The 23,963-nt window shown below is 33.3% G+C and overlaps 1 protein-coding gene across 40 annotated transcripts in view; it reads left to right on the top strand.

The window, feature by feature from the left end:
• The first annotated feature begins 11,133 nt into the window (after positions 1–11,133).
• Positions 11,134–23,963, top strand: part of LOC129803875 (serine/threonine-protein kinase mig-15) — a 79,811-nt gene continuing 66,981 nt past the window's right edge. For 19 of the 40 annotated variants that reach the window (XM_055850727.1, XM_055850718.1, XM_055850714.1 and 16 more), the window contains exon 1: positions 11,135–11,446. In XM_055850727.1, coding sequence (XP_055706702.1) covers positions 11,381–11,446 — 66 coding nt within the window. In that variant the 5' untranslated portion in view covers positions 11,135–11,380. Of the gene's footprint in view, positions 11,447–23,963 lie in introns of all 40 variants that reach the window. The other 21 variants (XM_055850736.1, XM_055850732.1, XM_055850731.1 and 18 more) reach the window with 3 other exon arrangements.

Raw genomic sequence — 23,963 nt, 5'->3', positions numbered from 1 at the left:
TACACTTCATTGCTTCTTTAATGAGGAGAAATTGATAAAAATTGGAACTCTTTTACCTTGTGAGACTTTTTTTTATTGCGTTGATTGGATGGATGGTATTGGTACTTGATGACTTGATTAAGTATTTAAGCCCCGCCCTTGAACTCTGTCGCGCCTCTGCAATTAAAAATGTAATTTTTGAAATCAAAGAATGACTAAAAATTCGAGTAAAAATCATTAATTTTTTAAATCCAATTTTAAAATCCAAAATTCTGCTTAAAAATTTGTAAAATCCGATTTTAAATCCATTTGGTTGATTGCTTTAATAATTCAGGGAAAATGTTTGAAATAAACGGTGAGAGAAAATAGAAAATTGAACGGAAAAACTTGACAGATCGGCGCGATTTTTGGAGAGGTCTACACAATTTTTTTTACAAAGATCGAAACATCGCCACGATATTTGTAAATGATCGGTAGATCGATACGATTTTTGGAGAGATCGACAAGTAGCCATAGGGAGAAGTGGGGCACCTTTGAAATTGGGATTTTTCATGTATTTTTTAATTAAAATTGAGCCTTATCGTAATATAATTTAGTTTCTCAATCTGTTTGTCCAGCTAAATTATATCACGATAACGCTCAATTTTATTTAGAAATAGGTGAAAAGTCGCAATTTCAAAGGTTCCCCACTTCCAAAGGTGCCCCACTTCCCCCTAACATTTACAAAGATCGATATAGCGGTACGATTTTTGATAGATCGATATAATGGCTCCATCTTTGTGATTAGAAGATCGACAAGATCATTCACAAAGATTGAAAGAAAAGCACGGTTTTTAAGGAATAAAAATTATTAAAGATAATCATTGAGGCCATTTACATCGTCGCATTAGATTGAGATTGGATTGTCCCAAAATCTGAATCCAATCTTGTCTGTTTACATTGTACTGTTTAGATTGAATTGGATTTATAGCGGGATGCCATTTTTGTTAGGTTAAAAATAACATTTTCGATTTTTAAGTTGGATTTTCAGCTTAAGATTCTTAAATTTAACTACACAATTTGCTTAACATTACGTTCATATCTTTGTTTAAGGAACTCTGCAAAAACTTCTTGATTGCGATTTTTTTAGAGTCTATCGTCACAACAACCTCCTTCTGCTGTTCAATTTAGAATACGAGCTTAGTCTCCTTGCTTTGCCATCTCTTTTAAACTTGTCGTTGCCCATATCCTTGCACAATACACAAAAAAAAAGTCCTGAAAATTTTATTTTGTGCGACTTCCTTTCCAAAACAACACAAATGGTGAGGTTAGTTTTAACATCAAATGCAACTCCGAATTTCGCTTCGAGCGCTCCGAAAATGTTTGGGACAATTGGGACAATTTGAATCCAATCCAATTCGATACGAGGGGTCGTATTGGATTTGTCGTTTATATCGAGAAAAATTAAATAAATCCTAATCTAATACGGTGATGTAAATGGCCTCATTGTCTTTTTGAAAGATTGGCAGATCGATATTACCTACCGAACACCAAGTGCTAAAACTAGAAATTTTTTAGTATAATTTCGCTAACTTTTAGTTTATTAGTAATAATTTACTAATTTTAATAAAAGCTTTTGGTGTCTGCTGAGAATCTCCACAAAGATTGCAAGAAAGGCCTAATTTTTCGAGAGATCAATAAGTTGATATTGCCTTCACAATGATTGGTAGATCGACACGATAATTGGAAAAATCGACGATGTCTTTGCTAATGGTGATCGGTAAAATCTTTAACAAAGATTGAAAGAAAAGCACGTTTTTTTTTGGAAAGATTGTAATGTTGTCTTTGCTATGATCGACAGATCGGTACGATTTTTAGAAAAATCCACGCGAACTTTGCTGACAATAATTGATAAGATCTTTAACAAAGATTGCATTAAAAAGCGTCCTTTTTAGACAGATTGAAAGGTTAACTTGGCTTCTGTAAAGATAGATAGAATAGATCGGCAGGATTTTTGAAGAGATCAATGAGATCTTTGCTGAGGATATATGATAAGGTCTTTAACAAAGATTGAAAGCAAGGCACGCTTTTTGAAAAGATCGAAAGATTAAAGCTGTCTTTACAAAGATCGGTAAATCCGTAAGATTTTTGCCAAAGAATTTAGCCGATACGATCCTCACAAAAATTGAAAGAAAAAAAACATGCTTTTTGGAGATATCGAGAGGTTGACATTGGTTTTGCAAAGACGGGTAGATCGACATGATTTCTAGAAAGATCGACGATATCTTTGCTGAAGATGTTTAACAATGATTGAAAGAAAAAGCACGCTATTTCGAGAGATCGAGAAATTAACATTATCTTTAAAAAGACCGTAGAATCTCACGCGAGATGGATAGGATGGCTCTATTTATGTAGAGACCACGATCTTTAATGATAATCAATAGGATTCTTAACAAAGATTGCATAAAAAACATGTTTTTGGAGAGATCGAGAGGTTGGCATTTCTTTTACAAAGATAGATAGGATAGATCGGTAAGATTTTTAAAGAGATAACGCGATCTTTTCTGACAATAATCGATAAGATCTTTAAGAAAAATTGAAATCAAGGCACGCTTTTTGGAGAGATTGAAAGATTAACACTGTCTTTACAAGGATCGTTAAATATGTAAAATTTTTGCAAAAGAATTTGGTTGATACGATCTTCACAAAAATTGAAAAACACACTTTTTGGAGAAAAAGAGAAATTGACATTGCCTTTGCTAAATTCGACAGATCGGCACGATCTTTGGAGAGATCAACGCGATTTTTGGTGGCGATGATCGATAAGATCTTTAGCAAAGATTGAAAGACATTGCGCATTGTCGTTACGAAGATCGTTAACACTAAGCCTACCGACCGCTTTTGGTAGTTTTTCGGTCAATGACAAGTCGCGGTAGGGTAGGATACTCAACAAATTTGTCTTGGAAATGAGCAAAAAATTAAAATTTAAACATTGAAAATATATTACATGGATATTTTAAGAAATTCATAAAATTTGATAGTGACATTGTCTCGTTTAAATATGTGTTAATTTGAAACCGGTCAGTTTGACCGGGTCTTGGTAGGTTTAGTGTTAAATTGATACATTTTTTTTTCAAAAGATCGGTAGATCGATATAAGATTCATGAAGATTGAAAAAAATAATGTTTTTTTGGAGAAATCGAGAGTTTAAATTTAATTTTGAAAAGATGGGTCAGCATGATTTTTGGATGGATCGACGCGATCTTTGCTGATAAAAATTGATAAGATCTTTAATAAAAATTGAAAGAAAAGCACGCTTTTTGTTGAGATCGAGAGATTAACACTGTCTTTATAAATATTATTAAATCGGTACGATCTTTTCAAAAGTTCGACAAGTCGATATAATCTTCACAAAAATTGAAAAAAAACACGTTTTTTGGGAAAAAATACTTAGGGGAAAGTGCTCTCCCTTCGAAAGTTCATACCTTCGAATAATGTGAATTTTCTTTTATTTTTCCTAAGAAACTTACACATTTCCATTAAATATTAGTTAGCTTATAATCAATTATTGACAATTATGTAGTAATTATGTGTAGGTCTCTTGGCAAAAGTAAAAGAAATTCACATTATTCGAAGGCATGAACGTTCGAAGGGAGAGTACTTTCCCCTACATTTCCATTGTAAGGATTGATAAATCCGCTCGATTTGCTAATTATGCTCGACCTGATTTTTACAAATATTACCGATAAATTGGTATGATTTTCGCAAATGATCATCAGATCGATAAAATTTTTATAATGGTCACTGATCTGCACGGTTCTTGGCAATCGGAAGTTTTTACAATGCTTTGGAAAGATCGATCCATAAAATCGGTATGATTTTTCAAGACTCCGCCAGATTAATCCATTCGATTTTTACTAGAATGGCAGATCGAGTAAATCTGAATGGTAGTTTGCTAAATTGTCACGATCAATAAAGATTGATAGATCGGTACGATTTTTGAAAAAAATTGAGAGATCGGCACGATCTTCGCAAAGATATGTATATCAGTTCGATTTAATAAAATTGTCAAATATTCAGGAAACAATTTCTCTGTTATAAACTACTTCAATTCAAAAAGAAATATCAAGAAATTTTGGTAATTTTTAGTCACTTTCTGCAAGTATGATTTCGTTTGGGAAACTTTAAACCCTTTTTTTGACAAACGGATAAAAATTGAGCAGAAACTTTAAAAAATAATAAGATGGGTTTGCAATTAAAAATATTTTATAATAGATAAAATTTACTTGTTTATTAATAAGAGGTGGTTGAGAGTATAATTTAGGGGCGAAACTGCCAAAGGCTTCTTCAAATCAATTTAAAAAACGTTTTCATAGTGTAAAAGAGTTCCAAAAAAAATTCAAAGTGAGATAAAAGTGATTTAACTCTAGACTTTAAGCTTCTTACCTTTAACCTCATACTAACGTAATGAAAAAAAATTGACAAGATACCATAAAAACAACTATTAAAACAAGTATATTTACAAGAAAAAAAACTATGTTAGTAATTATAGAAGAATTTTATATAAAATAAAATATATTTGTAAAAATCATCAACGAATTTTCTAAAAAGAAAAAAAAATTGAGGAAAAGAATAAAAATGGGAACTTGAAGGAAAATTCCTTGATGATTGAAGACGGTTGTTAAGTTCTTTACTAGGAAATATTAGATAGAAATTTGTATATTTAATCAAAATTGTGACTTTTATCAGAAAACAAATGGATAAACTTGTTCAGCTCCTATTTAATTTTTAATCTTTTTTTTTGTCTATAAATACCAAGCGTTTTATGAAAGACGATCGCATTGCATAATTTTGATGAATACTGAACATTTATATAGATTCAAACATTTTACTTGTAATTTATATACAAGAATGATGAAATGATAAATAGCATGAGATTAAAATGAATATTTTGGTTTTATTTATCTGCAGAACTTTGGAATTTTTGTGTGAATATTGTATTACAGAATGGATTGAAATATTCCTACATTTTGAATTGACTTAGGATCATCGGAATCAGCATTATTGAATGATCCAAGTAATTTCCAAATCACACTGGTAAGTCAGAACACAGCAATACAATGAAGGTGTCTGACTGACACCTTAATTTTTGAATTAATTAATTTGTAAGTTCGATAATAAAAAATTTGTTCTTACTAAAAACAAATTTTGAAATGGGCTTTCCTAAGCGAAACTTTGTTTAAAAAAAAATATACAAACGTTTTAGAGGGGATGAACAGGGGTGGGGGAAAATAAAACTCATAATAATGTTCTTAGGGTCGACTTATGGGGAAAGGAGCCTCCGGAGATCGGAAGTTCATATCTCTTACCGTTTCGCCTCTATATGGGTAACAAGTTTACGCACAAAAGTGGTGGCAAAACGTCTGAGGCTTTGCGAGCTGCTCGAACTCCCGAGAAAGAGCTCTGCCTTATGTTTCTTTTCGCAATTTATTCTGGTGCATATAAAATTATTGTCGAATTAAATTTGTCTATAAATCACCTCAAAACCATCTTGAAGTTGAAAATTGTTCAAGAAGAGGGTTTAAAATAAAATCATTAACCTTTTAATTAATTAATTGACCAAATCGAGTGAAAATTAGGCCTTTGACCTTGAATAATTCAAGATGGCGATTTTTCCGGTGAAAGGTGTCAAGCTGGACAACCTCCAAAACATATCTAAAAATGAACGAAATCGTCAGGGCCAATTTTTTACAGAGTTGAAAAAACCTCATTTTTTGCCTATTTTTGGGAGATAGGGAACGCATAAAAGGGGAGTTGGAAAAATAAAGAGGTTGAGTTCGAGATAACGTCATTTTAGGAGGGGTCATCGAAGACCGGAAATTTGATATCTTTTACCGTTTAAATTTTATATTTGTCAAAAGGGTCAAAAGACTAAGAAATGCAAAAACAGTATGTTTTAATTAAGGCTATTACCGATTTTTTACTTACTTTACTTTACTTTATCGATTACCGATAAAGGAATATTTAAAAACGATTAGTTATTAACATTAACCGATTCATTACCGATTGAGACCGATGCAATCGGTTTGTAAATTCCAAGACCTTTCCGAAAAAAAATCTAGATTTAACTGGATTTAACCAAATCGGTTGAAAAATGGGCCCTTCTAAATTGGTTTACCTTTGACCTTCAATAAATCAAAATAGGGGCATTCCAAAAATTATTTTATAAATGGCTCCCAATAGTAGGCATGAAATTCTTTCAATCCGTCTTCACTTAAGCCGGAACTCCCTCCCTGTAAGCCAGTAATCAGCTAGGATGTCTGAATTGGAATTCAGATTTATCAGTGTGTAATCAGTAAAGAGCTGAATCTCTGAATTGATCCAAACGATCCAAACGTTCAAGAATTTGACTTCTGGTCGGCTCTAAAAACTGCACTTCTAAAATGCGATAAACTGAAGCTGAAAATGAACACTTTGGATGATCTTCTGACGGCTGGTTCCTTGCAGCAGTTGGTGGCATGATATTCCTCATAGTTCACACATTTTGCTCTACCCTTGCGGGTTGTTCTGTTCTGGGGCATTCACCACGTAGGTGATCTACGGGATGGGGCACTTAAAACATCTGGATTAGTGTTCACAGTCAGTCCCGGGATTATGCACATTTTCGGGACCGAAAAAACGCGCGAAATGGCTTTATGCATCGAGAAAATTTGCATACTCGCAGGCAATTTCTTTTGAATGAATCGGCCATCGAACGTATTTCGCGTGGAGTAAAAGTACAGTAGAGTCTCGCTATAGTCCATATATGGTTTCAAATTTGACACTTGGGTCGCACTATAGTCCATGTAATTTTTTACGATTTTTAGTATTGAAATTGCTCGACGGCTTCCACTTTCTTTGCGATTGTGGTACTTGTCCTTGCTCTCTTCATTGTGGATCACAATTATCACAACTACTTAATAAAGTTTGCCAAAAATATTAAAATAAATATGCATGTCGCATACTAAAAAACATAACCTAACTTAAAATCAGTGTTTTGAAATCAACGATCGATAAATTGTAATTGTAGACTATAGAGCGATGGCCTATAGCGAGACTCTACTGTAGTTAAAACAAAAAGATTCAACTGTTTAAAAGAAATTCATCAACAAACAGTATCAACAAACAGTTCTTCAACAAATTGCTAAAATATATAAAGTTTTTCCTTAGTAAAAGAAATTAAAGTTTCATACTGAAAAATAAGTCACAAAATAGTATGCATTGAGGCGTATTTCAAAAATGATTTCAGAAATTGACTCCTAAAAGTAGGCAAACTTCCATAATTGTATGTGCATAACCTCGTCAGGTGTTGTATAATCCCGATGTGCATACCCAACTAGCAAATTAGCTGCCTTATAGAACGAAATACTTTTAAATGATCTCATAATGATCTTCTAAACAGCTGACAGCAGAATTATAGGATAGTGATATAAAAGTCTCATAAGAAGCGTAATACAATCCTACGAAACCCTTTTTATAAGATAATATTTCTCAAGAAAATATCTTCTATAATACTTTACTTACATCAAGCTCAAAGTATGTGTTAATAAGAACAAAAGCCTTAAGAACTATTTTCTTATAAATCTTATTTCAAGGTGTGCTACAAGTTCTTTTTATAGACTTTTTTTCAGTGCAATTCTTTTCACGTGAAAATATTAGTTATTTTCTTAATGAAAATCAAAGTAGTCCTATTTTATCGATTTGCTCAATATTTTCTAGAGGCTGCTGTCATTTATTTGCAACTATTAGGTACTTCCTAATTTATAAATAAAACCGGAAAACAGATTAATTGAGACGCTCAGAGCAAGAGTGGTCTCATTTGTATGCCTTTCCTTATTGAAACGGTCCACTTTTGCTCTGAGCCTCTCAATTACGCTGTGGGTTTTCTATTAGGATAGAAGAGCGCAATGAGTACAATATGGAAGAATACTAAAAACTGCTATAAGATTCTCATATTTGCTCTGCAAATAGTCTTATAGAAGAATCTTAGACTTTCACTACACTAACACTTTTTTCCACGTGAAAAATACCATGATTTCCACAAAAAAAAAAAGAAATGGCAAAGCGTCCCAGCTTTGCGGAATGCTCGAACTCACGAGATAGAGCTCACCGTGAATTAGCTTTTCGCATCATCTTTTGGAATAACTGATCTATTAGAGATCAAATTGATTCATAAATCACAAAAGTATTTCGAAATCAAAAAATCGGTACTTAACCGATTCATTACCGATGAAGACCAATGCAGCTGGGTTCTAATTTGCAATACTTTTCTAAAAAATCCAAATTTAACCAAAAAGAAAAAAGAGCCTTCTAAAATGTTTGACCTTTGACCTTCAATAATTCAAAATGGCGAATTTTCCGGTCATAGGTATGTTTGGGCGAAATATTCGCCTGGATAAGCTCTAAAACATATCCAAAAATCATTGAAAAAGCTTGGGCCAATTTTGAGAAAAATCGAAAAAAACCTTACTTTTAGGGAATATCAATTATTAAAGATGTAAAATTATTCAAAAATCGGTACTTAATCGGTTCATTATCGATGCAGCCGGGTTCGACATTGTAGTACCTTTCCAAAAAATTCAAATATAACCAAATCAGTTGAAAAATGAGCCTTCCAAAGTGGTTGATCTTTGACCTTCAAAAAATCAAAATGGCGAATTTTCCGGTAATAGGTATGTTTGGGCGAAATGTTTGCCAGGACAAGCTCTAAAACTCATCCAAAAAAAAAGCTTGGGCCAATTTTTTGCAAAATTGGAAAAACCTAAATTTTGACCTATTTTTGGGGGATAGGGTACTTACGAAAGGGGAGCGGGGAAAAGTAAAGAGGCTGGGTACGAGATAATGTCATTTGAGGAGGGGTCATCGAAGACCGAAAGTCGATATCTCTTACCGTTTAAGCTCCAGAACAGTAAGAAGTTGAAAAAAAGTCGATTATATTACTGCTCTCTCTTTGAGTTCGAGCAGTAATTAAAGTAATCCACTTTTATCAGTTTGTACCATTATTTTTTTTATTTTTTGTCCTACAGTGGCACTTGCACCTTTTCAATTTATAAAAAATACCATGGGAACGTCCAAGAAGTATTTTTTTCCTTCATTTTGGCTTGTACCGTTCTCAAAATACGATACTCTGCTTTTCTTAAACACCGCTTGCAGTACTCCCGAATGAGTCTCAGTGACCCTTATATGTAAATGTGGCGTACTACTAAGTGCTCAGAAAGTTCTTTGAGCATTACTGACAAAGAATGTGAGAAGATGCTGTAAAACTTAGTAATTTCTTTATTTCTTGATTATACACTCGTTATCACTATACCACAGCACATTTTCACCTTAAAACATTAGCACAATACAGCAAGTTTACTCTTATTGAATGAATTTGTGTGAAAAATGCTTTACAATCAAAACGCTGCACGCAAAATGTCAACAACTTCCCTTGATTTCCCCTCATTTCCCTTTAAATTTGACCTGGATCTATTGAAAATGAAGACTTGTAGCATGCTTATAACAGTCTTAAAAATTTACAAATAAGCGTAAAATTCAGTCGAGACGAAGTTGGGAGGCATTTCTTCATATACCGATTTGATATTAAAAAGGAAAAAGAAGACGCGTTCAGCAGATTATTTACAGGGACAAAATGGACTTTCGTGGAATGGCGGTAATGGTGAACTAATAAATTCCTAAACGTGATAAAATTACATTAAAAAATTATAATTACATAAAATAGAATTAGATAAGTATGTATAAAAGCGAATTTTTTTTGTGATTTTTTTAATTATTCTGATTATGGTCTTATAACAGGTTCATATCCGTTTATAATATTAAATTTATATAATTTTATAATATTTAATTTAGAGTATTGTATAAGCATTCTCTCAGAGGAAATATAGATGTTTTATAAGATTGTCTCATAGAACTCTTCAGTTTCCTTTCACAGTATAATGCTTATAGAGTCACTTGAGCCCCTTAATGGTGCGCCACTTTTATACAGTAGACTCTCGCAAATTCGGCTCTTTTAAGATCGGGGAACTTTTTAATTCGGGCAGCGGTTACATTTGAAAAAGCTTTGTTGTCATTTTTCAAGTTTGATTATGATTGTCAAATGAATCAAATATGCTCAAATTTGGCATGGTTTGTTTTAATTTTGATGTGATTTTGCATTATTGAGGGATTTTCATGCAATTTACGTTATATATGAGTGTGTAAACTCAATATCTACATGCACATGAATAAAAAATCGTTGCATTTAAAAAACTTTGTTGCCCGAATTTCTGTCTAATTCGGCTGACATTTCGGTCCTATATGCCCGAATTTGAGAGAGTCTACTGTATATAAAGGTCTCAACGACTACAGTAGACTCTCTCTCAATCGGGAATATGGGGCAAAATGTCATCCGGTTTAGCGATAGAATTGAGCGTCAAAGCCTTTGTAAATTCCACAAAAAGTGCTCAATTGTAAAGAATCACGATGAAATAGGAAGAACTGCGGCGAATTCGAGCGAATTAGCTTCATAATTAATCGTGAAAATTGTCAACAAAATTTGTCGCCCGATTGAAAAAGAGCCGATTGAGTGAGAGTCTACTGTATTTCAGAGATTTATTTGAGAGACTCTACTGTAGTCTACAAGCGTTATTTAAGCAAATCGTTCTTTGAGACTTTCTGGTAAGCTGTGATTCGGGAATTCTATAAGACTATTGAGAAAAAAAATGTTTCTTGGGTAATGCCGGGACTGAGTGTACTGTACATCAAGACGAGGGAGACGAGGCATTGCCAAATTGCATTTAAGATAAAGAAAAAATACATGACGTTATTAAAAGTAAAAGCATTTTACTTAAACATTTCCAATATATCTTGCAATATTAATTTGACCTTCAAGTAACATTAAGGTTTATTAAATTGTTTTAAAGGTTTTAAAGGACATTTTTACAAAACAACACTTTCTAATATAACGGATTTTTAAGAATTTGAATTTTTAATCGAGTAGGTTTTCAACAAAATATTCGCCTGTGAGTAGGCAATTTGCATCGTTTTCATCGAAAGCCTAGCCAAGACACAAAATATCGAATATGAACTGAAAGTGGCGCTGCAAGTCCAATTGGTTTTCTATGAAAACTCCCCACTTTTTCCCCACTCAATTCACCACACAGTTGGATTGTCAGACGTCCGGAAAGAGAGAAGAAAAAAAAAACAGTCGCAAAGTTGAGTGAGGTGCGTGAAAAAGGGCAGAAAAGAGTGTCCAGAAGCGTGCCCAGGCCACAATTGATGGTGTTTTAGGTGTTCAAGTGGGGTGGTAGTGTGTGCAGAAAGACGTGGCGGACGCGAAAAGTGGCGGAGTGCTTGGATTTTTGCTTGTGTTTTGTGAGTCGGGCAAAAGTGTCGTCGTCGCAAAATGGCGCATCAAATGGCCCCGTCTGTGAACTGTTCGCTCGACGATATCGACTTGAATGCTCTCAAGGTAATTTCCGGGATGCTGGGCGGGTGGATATCACAGGGGCTCCCCCATCGGGTCATGCCTCTGATGGCCAGGGAGAGAGTACCCTGTCGTGAGAGATGTGAAAGAAGGTGTGGCCCGGATGGGGGCCCCTGTTCTTGTCTTGTTCATTTGGGGCCTGTTTGCACTGTGCCCACGGCCGGGGGGCCCTGCGGAGACACGGAATAGATAGTTCGCGTGGCAGAGCTGCACGAAATTCCCACAATTTCACCACTAAAATCACCCATTGAGGCTCATTTTTACTTTCCAATCTGCCACTCGAAGAGTCTTCCTTGTCTCTCTCGCTTTTGTTTCACACGCACACTGCCATTGGGGCACGAGAGAGTGTGTCAGTGGCTTCCGGAGGTGCAACATCTCTTGCACTCTCCAGCACAGCTTCCCCGGACGGCACGCGCGCCCCCAGAAAAAATTGGTCCAAAAATCAGGGAATGGGAAGGAAGCCCCTCAGCCGGCGACTGAGGAAACCTTCTGCGCAATCGCATCCGGAGATTGTGTGGATTGCCCAAAAGGGAAGATGATTTTTATTCCGAAAAAAAAATGAATGCACGAGACAATGGGTGAAATCTTCCCACATGCAAAGTTTTTTTTTCTATTCGCGAAATCCTCTGATAAAAGTCCCCAGAGATTCCCAATAGATGAAAAAAATATAATGCCAGAGATCAGGCATAAGATTCTTCCAGTCTCCAATTGAGATTCTTGGATTTCTTGTATGTATTTTCCAATCACCGATGGAATGAGTCAATTCCTCAGCTATTTACCTTCTCGCTGAATAATTTATGCAGTCTTCTCACTCTCTCACTCGCGGAGATTGAAAGAAGTGATTCAGAGTTGAACATGGGCATTTTCTAACAGCTGAAGAGACTTGAGTCTCCTCGCAGCCAATAAGACAACCAACTGGATCGAATTTGTCACACGAGATTTATAGATGAAAGAGAAAGAGAAGCCCCTATTCAAAGGTCAATTGAATAATGATTCAACAATTTGAATATCTTTCTAAAGTAACTTTTGTAAATTTTTTATTTTTGGGTGAAAAAGCATCATTTTGGGGTTTATTGACTTATTTATTGGATTTCAAGTCAATTAAACAATCTCTAGATTGTTGGAAATTGAAAAACCGTTCGAATTTGGACCTAATTGACAATCAATTAAAGATGCCAACGTCAAGTTTAAGGATGTTGCGAAGTCCTTTATCTCTCCAACTCCTTCACAACTGATTTTATTTATTTATATTTTTTTTATCCTGCCCGTTCTAATCTAGAACTCAAGACCTTTCAAACAATTATGATTTTATCCAAATCAATTCATAAATGTGGCTGCCAAGGAAGTTTGAATTTTGACCTTGAAAAATCCTAATTCCGCGCTTGGCGCTGGCACACCTTCTAGATCAGGAAAATTTTATGAAGTCGAAATTCGAAACGCTTTCTTTCTCACATATTTTGCATATGACTATCTCATTCTTTCACATACCAAATTCGATTAAGCTAAATTGAATTTGGAGTGATGTTTTAGAGAAGAAGAAGAGTACGAGAGAATGAGATAGACATATGCAAAACATGCGAGAAAGAAAGGGATCCGAATTTCAACTTCATGAAATTTTCCTGATCTAAAAGGTGTGCCGGAGCCATTTAAGATCGGTAAAATTTGATGAAATCAAAATTCGCGCAGCTTTTTTTCTCAAAAAATTTAAATAAGTCTATCGCACTCTTTCGGTCTCAAAATTGGACTAAACTAAATTTAATTTGGTGTGATGTTCCAAAAAAAGAAGAAGTGTGCGAAAAAAGTAGGATAGCCATATGCGAAGCTTTTAAGAAAGAAAGGAATGTGAATTTTGACTATGAAATTTTTCTGATCTAAAAGGTGTGCCCGAGCTATAACACTTAATTTTCGAGGTTAGAATTTTTCAAATTTTGAATTTGAATTTATTTCATCTCATTCTTGATTTTTCCCACCCCCCCCCCCCCATGCGACCACCGCCGTCCTAGCGATGATTCCAACCTACAGGACTAAACGGTGGAAATGTCCTTTCTCTGGTTATATGTTACGGATTTTATAATATGTTTTATATTTCATTGGGGATAGGGCAGTCAGAAAGATTTTTAAATGACCAATCTTACGCACAAACATTTACAGTTTTGGTCAATAAATTAGCATTTATTTACATCTGGGTTAGTAAAAAAAATTGAAATGGTCAATAAAATATTTTATTTTCAATAATAAATCATTTCGTTTTGGTTAGTAAATTATATAAAAGTTATTAGAAATGGTTTGAAACTATGTCAAAAATTCCTCTAAGCATTACTTCTTATTTTGCACATGCAGATATAAATTTTAATAATCTTAATAATAAAAAAAAAATGATTTTCTTTTAAAATTGTCTAAATTTTTGATAAAATTGGGTTATGAAGTTTTACAAAGCTGTTAAGCTTTTTACCGAAATCTCAAAAACCGTTTTTATCGTTTTTATATATTTGAAAATCTTAAAACCAAAATTTTACACAGTATTCAAGCACTTTTATTGGGTATCATTTTTGACTTTCAGGGTATGTGGATAGACATAGGGGAAAGTGCCAATGCTTGATACCATTGGAAGCTTCGTAGTGACTAAATTTTTCCTATGTTTCTCAATAAACGTGACTCCGCCAGTACCATTACACCTACTATTGCAATTCTTACGCAAATTTTCCATTACCGTATTACCTTATCTCATACTCTGTGGCACTAGGTGAAAATAATTTAAGAAAATTGAAGAAATAAAACGAAAATGCGATAAACGGTGAGCAAAAAAAACTGTAGGGGAGACTGGGGTAAAAAGTCACAAATCGAAAATTTCATAATTCAATATCTTTTAACATAAAAAAGATTGAGGCTTTATTTTTTTCCCATAGATTGCCTCCATAGACCTTCTTCAATGTCGTAAGTTTCTTAGAATTCGAACAAGGAATTTAAAAAATATAAAATATTGAAATTTTTAGTCCTGTTTTAGAAATATTTTCCTTACAGCAGATATCAATTTTTACCTATTTATTTCCCAAAATTGATGCTCTAGTGAGTATTTCCAAAATGATTTGGATTCTTTGAATACGAAGTCACTATCCGTTTTCGCATTTTCCAAGGATTCTTTTCTCCAGACATCCTTTTATTAAAAATGACCACTTGGGGTAAAAAGTATCAAAAGGTATGGGGCAGAAAGTAACAAAATCCGAAGTAATTTATGATGCTTCACGGCGAAAAGAAACGTCATTGCCATGTCGCCGCTTGTTTATTTTTCATATGACGTGTTTTCTTGCTTCGATCGTTCCTTTTTAGTTTGCAGGTGGGAAAGTAAACTAGTGGCTAGATTTCTTTTTATGAGTCCACATAAGTTTTCCGGAAGAATAAGAAGTCTCCACAGTCTCCAAATCATGCTCAAACTGCTCCAATAAATAACCTTAAAGCTCTTGAAGAACCGCATTGTCCGAGAAACTGTGTATTATCAGGGTGCATTGTGATTCATCAGGAGGAAGGTTTACAAGGCAAGAAGTTCAAGTAATTGAATTCAAGGGCCAAAAAAACCACTTCAATTTCTCGGACTGTGAGGTAAAATAGTTCGATGTCAGCCAATAGAAAGAGAGTGATGGTAATAAAGATCCGGAAAAAATGATACGCACAGCCCAATGTACATTCTGGAGGATAAAAATTCTGCTAAGTTTTACTGAACATAAGATATTTAGTTTAAAAATAACACAAAACACTTCCTTCCATTATTTTCTGTTTTGTTTTTATTCTGCACTTAAATGACATTTACTCGACAATCTTCGGCAGATTTCGTCAAGTGCATCTCGCTCAATTCGCCATTTTCGCCTTTTTAGAATGGTTGAATAGAATTTCTTTGCCAAAAATAGCCTTGGGAAAATAACTTGAAAAACTCTTTTCTTGATCAGATAAAGAAATTGTTGTTCTTTAAAGGCGTAGAGGAATAAATTTTCTATGAAAATATGTCATCTAGGTATTTATTAAATTTACGGGAGCTCGTAATAAAGCGTATCAAAATGTGATAATTTTGCCCCATGCCTGATACTATTTGCCCCAGCAATTTTGAGAATGGTCACAAAATTACCTTTTAGAAAACGGCTCGATAAATGTATTTCCTTAAAAAATAGAAAGAAATGACTTTCACAAAGTTGTAGAGCATTAAATTTCCTATAAAACTGCATTAATTAGAAATTTCTATGGTGCTCGGGTAGCTGGTAAAAAAATAAAATATCCGTTTTGTGACTTTTTACCCCAGTCTCCCCTACGATTAATTTCTCTTAGTTTTCTTTGCTCGCGTCTATCGAATTTTCGTTTTATTTCTTCAATTTTCTTATATTATTTTCACGTAGTGCCACCGAGTTTGAGATAAGGTAATACGGTAATCGAGAAATTGCGTAAGAATTGCAATAAAAATGCGTAAATTAACGAAATACGGTGAGGCTACGGCGAGCATTTTATTGTCAATGTGATTCTGCCTTTATTTAGAATCACAGAGATTAACTAGGAAAAAATGCATTAATTTGAATATCAAAAATATGAAAATTTCAACATTTTGAAGTTTTCGATGTTTAGACAAATAGAAAAGAAATAAATTCTTTCAGTCCAGACATCAAATGGCAACAAATTCAAATTTTTAATGTTGTCTTCAAAATATTGCTCAAAATTAATTTGCTCTTTGTAATTTCCAAAGAGCGATATGTACATTGCTCTAATTTTTGAAGCTTATTTTATTCGATTTTTCGTCTGTAGTCGACAACTATTTTGAAGCATTCTTTAAAATGGTTTTTTCAAGGTTAACCTTTTAAGGACGATTGGGTCACCGGGGACCCAAAAATGAAATTTTTCCTACAATCTTCTAAATTTGTGCTTTGCTCTAAAAAGTTAGAAAAATGGTTTTTTCTGACCCCCGAATTTTGACCTTCTCAAAAAAAGAATAAATTAAAAGAATAATTTAATTTTGAATTTGGTGGTAAGATCTTTTATTTTCTGACAAAACCTGAACCTTTATTGCTACAAAACACATTTTAGATCAGGAAAATTTTATGAAATCAAATTTCACATCCCTTTCTTTCTTACACGATTTGCTTATGTCTGTTTCATTCTTTTGCTCCAAATTCGAATGAGCTAAATTGAGTTTGTTATAATGTCTAAAAGAAGAAGAAGAAGAAGAGGGCAAAAGAATGAGATGTGAGACAGAAAAAGATTACAATGTTGGCTTCAGGAAATTTTCCTGATCTAAAAGGTATGTCGAAGCCGTGACAAATCAATTGGAATTTTCTTTTTTATGGCCCTAACCTGACACACCTTTTCAATTTAGTAAAATTCATGCTATTGAAATTTTAGCTCTTACTCTTTCAAACGAAAATAAGATATGTTGGATATGTTTATCTTTTTCTATCAAATGAAAATTCAAATTTCAAATTCATTTTTAATTTCAATTGAAAATTTAATTTAACAGAAAGAGACAGCTGTATATGATTTTCATTTGAAAGAGTAAGAAGTGAAATATCAATCGATTGAATTTTAGCCAATTGAAAAGGTGTGCCAGCGCCATTGATCTTTCAGGCAGAAATTAAATATAGTTGTTTTCTTTCTTTAAATTGAAAATGAAATTTCAATTTTTATTTGACAGAAAGAGAAAATTATATCTGATTTTTTGTTTGAATAAAAAATAAGAGATAAAACTTCAATTGATTAAATTTCACAAAATTTGGGAGCACCATAAGGACCATTACAGCTCAATAAATCGAAATTCACATCATTTATATCCCTTTCTTTCTAAAACGTTTTGCACAAGTTTTTGCTTATGCCATATCTCATTCTTTCGCAACTCAAATTCGACTGAGCCAAATTGAATTTGTTCTGACGTTCAAAGAAAGAAGAAGACTACGAAAGAATGGGATAGGCATATGCAATAGGTTTGAGAAAGAAAGGGATGCCAGTTTAGACTTCATGAAATTTTTCTAACCTAAAAGGTGTACAGAGCCAGGATATAAAAATAAAAATAAAAATTTGCCGATAATTTAAATATTATGTATTTATTTTATTTTTAAAAAAATATTTAAATGATTCTTTTTTTTACAAAAATAAGCGATAATTTTATTAAATAATATTTTTTGTAACCAATATTACTTTCGAAATAGTTCAGTAAAGAGATCATTTTTGTTTTAATTCTAAAGATCCAAATATACTTAATACCTCTCTTTAGATAAAGAAAAGCTATCTATTGTTATTTTTATACTTTCTCACTTTACCGTGGGTTTATTGACAGTTCCATTGATAAAGTGCCACTGATAAGTTTATTCACCTATTTCTTTTTCAATTTGTGAAAAAAAATCCAACATGACTTCAATATGCTGTTATATATGAACAGAAATAGGTCTTCGGTTGACATCACACACCGTTTCACCTAATGTGATAACAAAAACAAAAAAAAAATATCCAAAAGAAGCAATCTAATGAGGAAGTGGTTGTGAAATGACTCTAAAATTTGTCACTCATTTTAACCATTGTGTAGAGCAATTTTATGAGTCTAATGGCAACAAAATATGCAAAACATGTGTTTAGAAAAAAAAAGAAAGAATTGGTTGCGCGGTAATTTAATTTTGTCAAGTTTAACCGGTGATAATAATTCATGAAATAATTCTCTAATTGGTCTGGTAATTGTAATATTAAAAAAAAATTCTTCAAAATCCAAGGTCAATGTTTGCAATGTCAACGAGATTTTCAAGAGTCTGTGTTTAACATATTTTTGATTGTATGTTCTTTTTTTTGTCTTTTGTGGGTAAATATTTACACAGGATCAACGATATCGATTGAATTGTTTTTAGGCTGGGGTGAATTTAAATTATTGCAAGTATCCTTGTTATGTAAATTAAGAGGGAAAAAATGGGTATAAATACGAAAAGTCCGGTGTCAAGGAGGAATAAGTTAAATTGTTTTTTTTTTTGTTTACTTTGTACAAAATTAGAATTACTTCAAGATTTTCTTCCTTTTTTTCTTGCCCACAAACTTCTCACTTTTGGAGGTATTTGGTATAATTCTCTTGAGGATTTTCCTCTTTAACTTTCTCCTTCTCTTTAATGTTCTTTCTCTCTATATAAGCTCTACAAAATGTTGTTCTTTTTTTCCGGTCTATGCTGCAGTCTCCCTCTCTTTTTCTCTTTTTACAAAATTCTTTGGTGATTCACCCGTAGACTTTTCACATCATGTATTTTGGAATTGTAACGACAAAATGTACAATTGTACTTTCGTTAGTTTTATAAATATAAACATAACAAGAAGTATTTCCCTAACTATTAATCAGTTATTTATAAAATTTTCCTCAACACACACACACGTAAATAAGAAAAGAGACTCTCAAATTGTTGTATTTAACTGGCGGATGAGAGAATAATTGGAGGAAATTAGAGATGTTGATCTTGTTTGGATTTCAGGGCTTTTCCTTTCCTTATTTTAGTGGATTTTTATTTTGTCGATTTTATGGCATTCTTTAACATAAAATAAGTGTTAATGCTATAGGAAGATTTCCCGGCAAACCAAAAATAATCACAGATATTGCAATTGTTTTTAGAATTTTTCATTACTCTTAATAAAAGAAATCCTAAAATCTCTTCTTTATGGCAATGCAAATTTCTTGATAGGGTTTGCCATAAAATTTATAGTGCTACCGTTAATACGATTTCATGTTATAAAACTTAAGTCATACTGAGCACGTTTGTTATTCAATTGGAAAATTTGCTTGAATTGTCAAAAAAAAAAAGTGAGTGGCCAAGCGTCCGATGCCTTGCTAAATTCTCGAACTCATGATTTAAATGGTATACCTTAAAAGCAGTTTTGCATCATATACTCTTTACCGGTTGACTACCAATTTCAACCGATTTATAAATCACTCAAAAAATCGCCTTAAATAGATTAGAAGTAAAAGAATATATTGTTGGATGAAAAATACTTATCGATTCATAACCGATTGGTACCGATTCAAAATTGTCAGAAACAAGACCTTTCCAACAAAACCAGACATGACTCCATTCGGATGAGAAATACGCTCTCTAGAGCCTTTTTAACCTTTGATCTTGAAAAACCGCTATTAGGAATGATATTCAACGGTATTTTCGTATATGAGCGAAATATTCACCCATGCAAAACGTATTTAAAAATGAAGAACAATCGCACGACATGTATTGGAGAATTAGTCCTTGAGTCGACTTAGGATGCGTCCCTAAGGATACCAAGTATCTGTCTTTAACCGTATGCCCCTTAAAACTGTCGTCAATCGAATGAAAAGACGAATAGACAGCATGACATATTTTTCAGAAATCATCTGAAACGTGAAGATATGTTGAGAAAAGTGATGATTTAATATGGAAAATTTGGGGGTTGAAAAAAATCGAGTTAATATAAATATCGCACTCCCGCTATTTTAGTTGCATTTGTAAAATTTTTCGAATTAGATACAGCATTTTGTACATTTTTAAATTTCTACTTTATTTCGAAGAATTTGTGCTGAAGGTTTTCACGATCGATGAGCGTGCTGTATCTTTCAACAGTCTCTTGTGCTCCCCTTTTTAAGTCTCAAGTTCCTTTCAAGAAAGTTCTTCTGCATAATCCTGGTACTCCTTGGATGCGTCCTCAGATCTGGTGACTTGGTCTCTTCTCCCCTTGACCTTACCCATGATTGTCTTCAAGATTTCCTTTTGGGTCCAATTCTCTTCCCCCTTTTCATCAATGACCCCACACAGTTACCCAAATTTGTATGCAGATGATCTACACATCTTCTGTTGTGGTGATCCAACTAATTCTTCTTTCATATTTGAGGCTGTGAATGATGATCTTGAAAGGATTGCCATTTTGACATTGAACAATGGCTTGGTTCACAATCTCAGGAAGAGTCAGGCTTTATTCATTCATACGAGAGGTATGCACCTAACTACTTTTCCTGTAACTCTCTCGGATGAAGAGATTCCAATCTCTCCTTTGGTGAAGAATCTGGGAGTCGTATTTAATGAGACACTGCACTGACCTGGTCAGATCATGTGGGTGAGGTCTGCCGTAAGGTCTTATTTACGTTGCACACTTTGCGACGCTTTCAGTCCTTTACTTCCAGGGAGGCTAGACCCCTCCTTGTTAGGGATTTGATAATCCCATTTTTCACCTATGGGGCGGACTTATTTTTCAGTACTAGTGTCAAGGTAAAATCGGTTGAAGCTGGTTTTCAATTCTTTTGCGTAACGCTTCCGGATCTACCACTGATCTCCTGTTTTGAAGTTCGTGTGGTGGACATAATTTTCCGGTTTCTTTGCGCCGGTAGGCCCCGGTACCTTGCGGTGCTCGTAGTTCCTGGATCTTCTGCCACGTCTTCGTGTCTCCGGTTCAGGTAGTCGCAATTTTCACAATTCTCTCTTTGTGCAAGGTGTCATTCTTTGGAACTTCCTTCATAGGGAGCAAAATAGGGGGCTTATCTTGAAACATGTGGCTTTCACTTATATTCGTCAAGTAACATCACAATCATAAATGTTTAGAACTAACTTTTATATAGAGGGCATACTGTCCTATTTTCTTTCTAAATAAATTGAAATTTGACATTCAGAGAACGTGAAAATTGTCAACAAAATTTTTCGTTCGACTGAGGAAAACCGATTGAACGAAAGTCAACTGTATATGAAAAACTATAATTAATTGTTTGACGGATTCTATCTCAAAACATCCAGATACTAAAAGTGCCACTCAAATCGCGAAAGTGCGAAATATATTTCTTTTCGATATTTAAAATTGAAGACTTTTTGAAAAAAAATCTAACAAACTTTTCTTTTTTAATAAATAATACTAAATTTATAAAGTGATTTAGTTATTAGAATCTTGGGGTGAAATAACATTTCGGTACTATCAAATCGACAGTATCGATAAATCTGCATAAATGGACTATTTTTTGTAGCATTCTTAAAAGAACGTAACTGTTGATAAATATTTATATTCGCTACAAAAAGTGCAGTTATCGCTACAATGCTTCAGAATCGACAGTCGATAAGATCGAAAAGAAATCCAAAAATATTTAGTAGCTGCAAAAGAATCACAAATTCCTCAAGCTCTTACGCACTACAACTCTTCCATGTATTTATCATTCTTATCGCGAACAAAGAATCTTCCCTAATTTTTATTCTTCTCAAATGACTTTCTTTGCGAGATTTTATATCTTATCAAAATTTCCACTTTTCGTTGTTAGTGTCAAATTATATTTTCCTGTTGAATTCAACCCATTTTCTTTTGTTTTTCCTTTTTGCAAAAAAAAAAGAACTGTGTTTAATGTTGGTGCAAAAGTGGTTGCCAAAGAGACATTGTGTCGGGAATGTGTGACAGATAAAGGGCGGAGAATGATGTTTCCAGGTGTTATTAAGTATTTTAGAAGGGAATTGCACTATATGTGTTGTCTGAAAAAATGTATGTATTTATGTGGCGATTTTATGCTTTTGCACAGTGATTTTCAAAACAATAAACCTCTTTTTCTCTTATATTCCTCTGTTGAACATTCTTCGTGTTAGGGATGGGTTATTTTTTTTTGTGTCCCACTAATAGGGAGGACTGATGTGAAAGTAATCTGCAGATATTTTTTTTTTGTCAATAATAAATTGATGCATTTGGTTGCAAATATTGAACAAAGAGGAGCTAAAAGCTCTCTCTTGCGATATGAGAAAGGCTTAGAGATTGAAAAAGTGGAATTTTCATAAGTTTTCGTATATATACACGACATAAATCGATTGGTGTTGGCGCCATTTGATAGGAGAGACGATGGATTTTTTTTTCGGTATATGTAATACCACAGGGGTGTTGCGAGAGTGCGTAGGTGAATCGTCAAACTGCTGTATGGCGCCTTCCGTGGAAAGTTGATTTTTCATTTTACTTTGGAGTGGCACCTGTTTTAATTTTCACCTTGAACAATGCACTCAATGTTTATCATAATTTTCCACATGGTATATGACACATTTCATATATTAACAAGAAAGATAGAGACATTTTCTTGTATATCAAAACAGTCGCTTTTTGTGTTACAAAAGATGTTGACTGGGAGACATATTGAGTGATTGAAAATGCATGGAAAATGGGTTGAGAAATGATTAAAATAGATCAACTGTCAATTTGACATTTTTCAAAATTGATACAACCAATTCTACTTGGACAAATATTTATAAATTAAGCCGCGTTTGAGATTTATTTATTCAGCTGATGACATGTTTCCAGTGTTCCGTGAAATGAATTCTTCTGGCATTGTTGATAACAGACGCATGAACACATATTCACAGTATGGTGTATATTATGCTTCAATGTTCTAAAATTTTTTGATTTTTCATCTTGGGAAATGGGTTTTGTCGTTTTCATTCCTTCTTTTTGTATTGTATTCTGTGGTGAGAGTGGGAAAGAGTTGAGAATGGTACAGATTAAAGATAAGAATTGCCCAATCAAATATGTATCTAAATCTTCTCTCTGTTTCTTTTGGTTTAATTTGCAATGTGTGACAAACAGTGAAAGTCAGACAGATTCAAAAAAAAAGAGAGTGATGCAATTCGAATGAGAAGAAAAATGGTCAAGACATGATGATCCATTGTCAAAAGTTCCATTACTCTTTCTCGTAATTAAAAATGCACAAAAGTGTAATATTTATATAATATTAAACTATAAAGGAAATATAAACTCTTTGCTGTTGAAAGTTACAAATATGCTTTTTGTGAATACTGACCTCCATTTTTTGTTAAATAAAGTTTTTGATAGATTGTAATGGTTGGTTGATCATCTTTCCGTGTTGTAAAATATTATTTTGATAGTTTACTTTACTTAATATAGTCGAACTTCAGGATGTGATATTTTTATTAATAATATTCATAAAGCTGGTACGATATAAAAATAAATGCAATTTACATAAATTATTAGCATAATAATTAATGGAGGAGACTGGAGCAAAATAAATTTCCTATCAAAATATGAGATATTCAGAGCAAACGGGGCTTATCGTTATATGAATTTCCCTATTAAAATTACTTACTTACTCTTCTTCTGAGCGGCTCATATATCAATTGGGTGTTTTTTTTTTCATTTACAACACCAAATTTGAACAATTTAGACAATCTTCACAAAATCAACTTAGAAAATGAAAAGCACATTTTCATTCGATAGTGGTAAATTGTCTTCAGCAAAGTTATAGAATACTAAATTCTCTACAAAAATGACCTAGTGAAAACTAAAATAATCAATTTTGAGACATTTAATCCCAGATTTCCCCCTAATAATGTAACGTATGTCACTTTTACTAATTGAAAAAAAATAATACTATCTCTTAATTTATGTATCTTGACCATTATGTACGTGTAGATACGTTAGATTTAGCCTCCGTTATCTAAATTAGCTACTTGATTAAACCTCTATAATTTCAAACTAGACGAGTTATTTGGTGAAATTTTTGCCAAAAATAGCTTAAGAA

This window comes from Phlebotomus papatasi, chromosome 2 (genome assembly GCF_024763615.1).
Source record: "Phlebotomus papatasi isolate M1 chromosome 2, Ppap_2.1, whole genome shotgun sequence".
Lineage (NCBI taxonomy): Eukaryota > Metazoa > Arthropoda > Insecta > Diptera > Psychodidae > Phlebotomus > Phlebotomus papatasi.
Note: the sequence above shows the minus strand (reverse complement) of the source record. Positions and strands in the feature narration are given on the sequence as shown.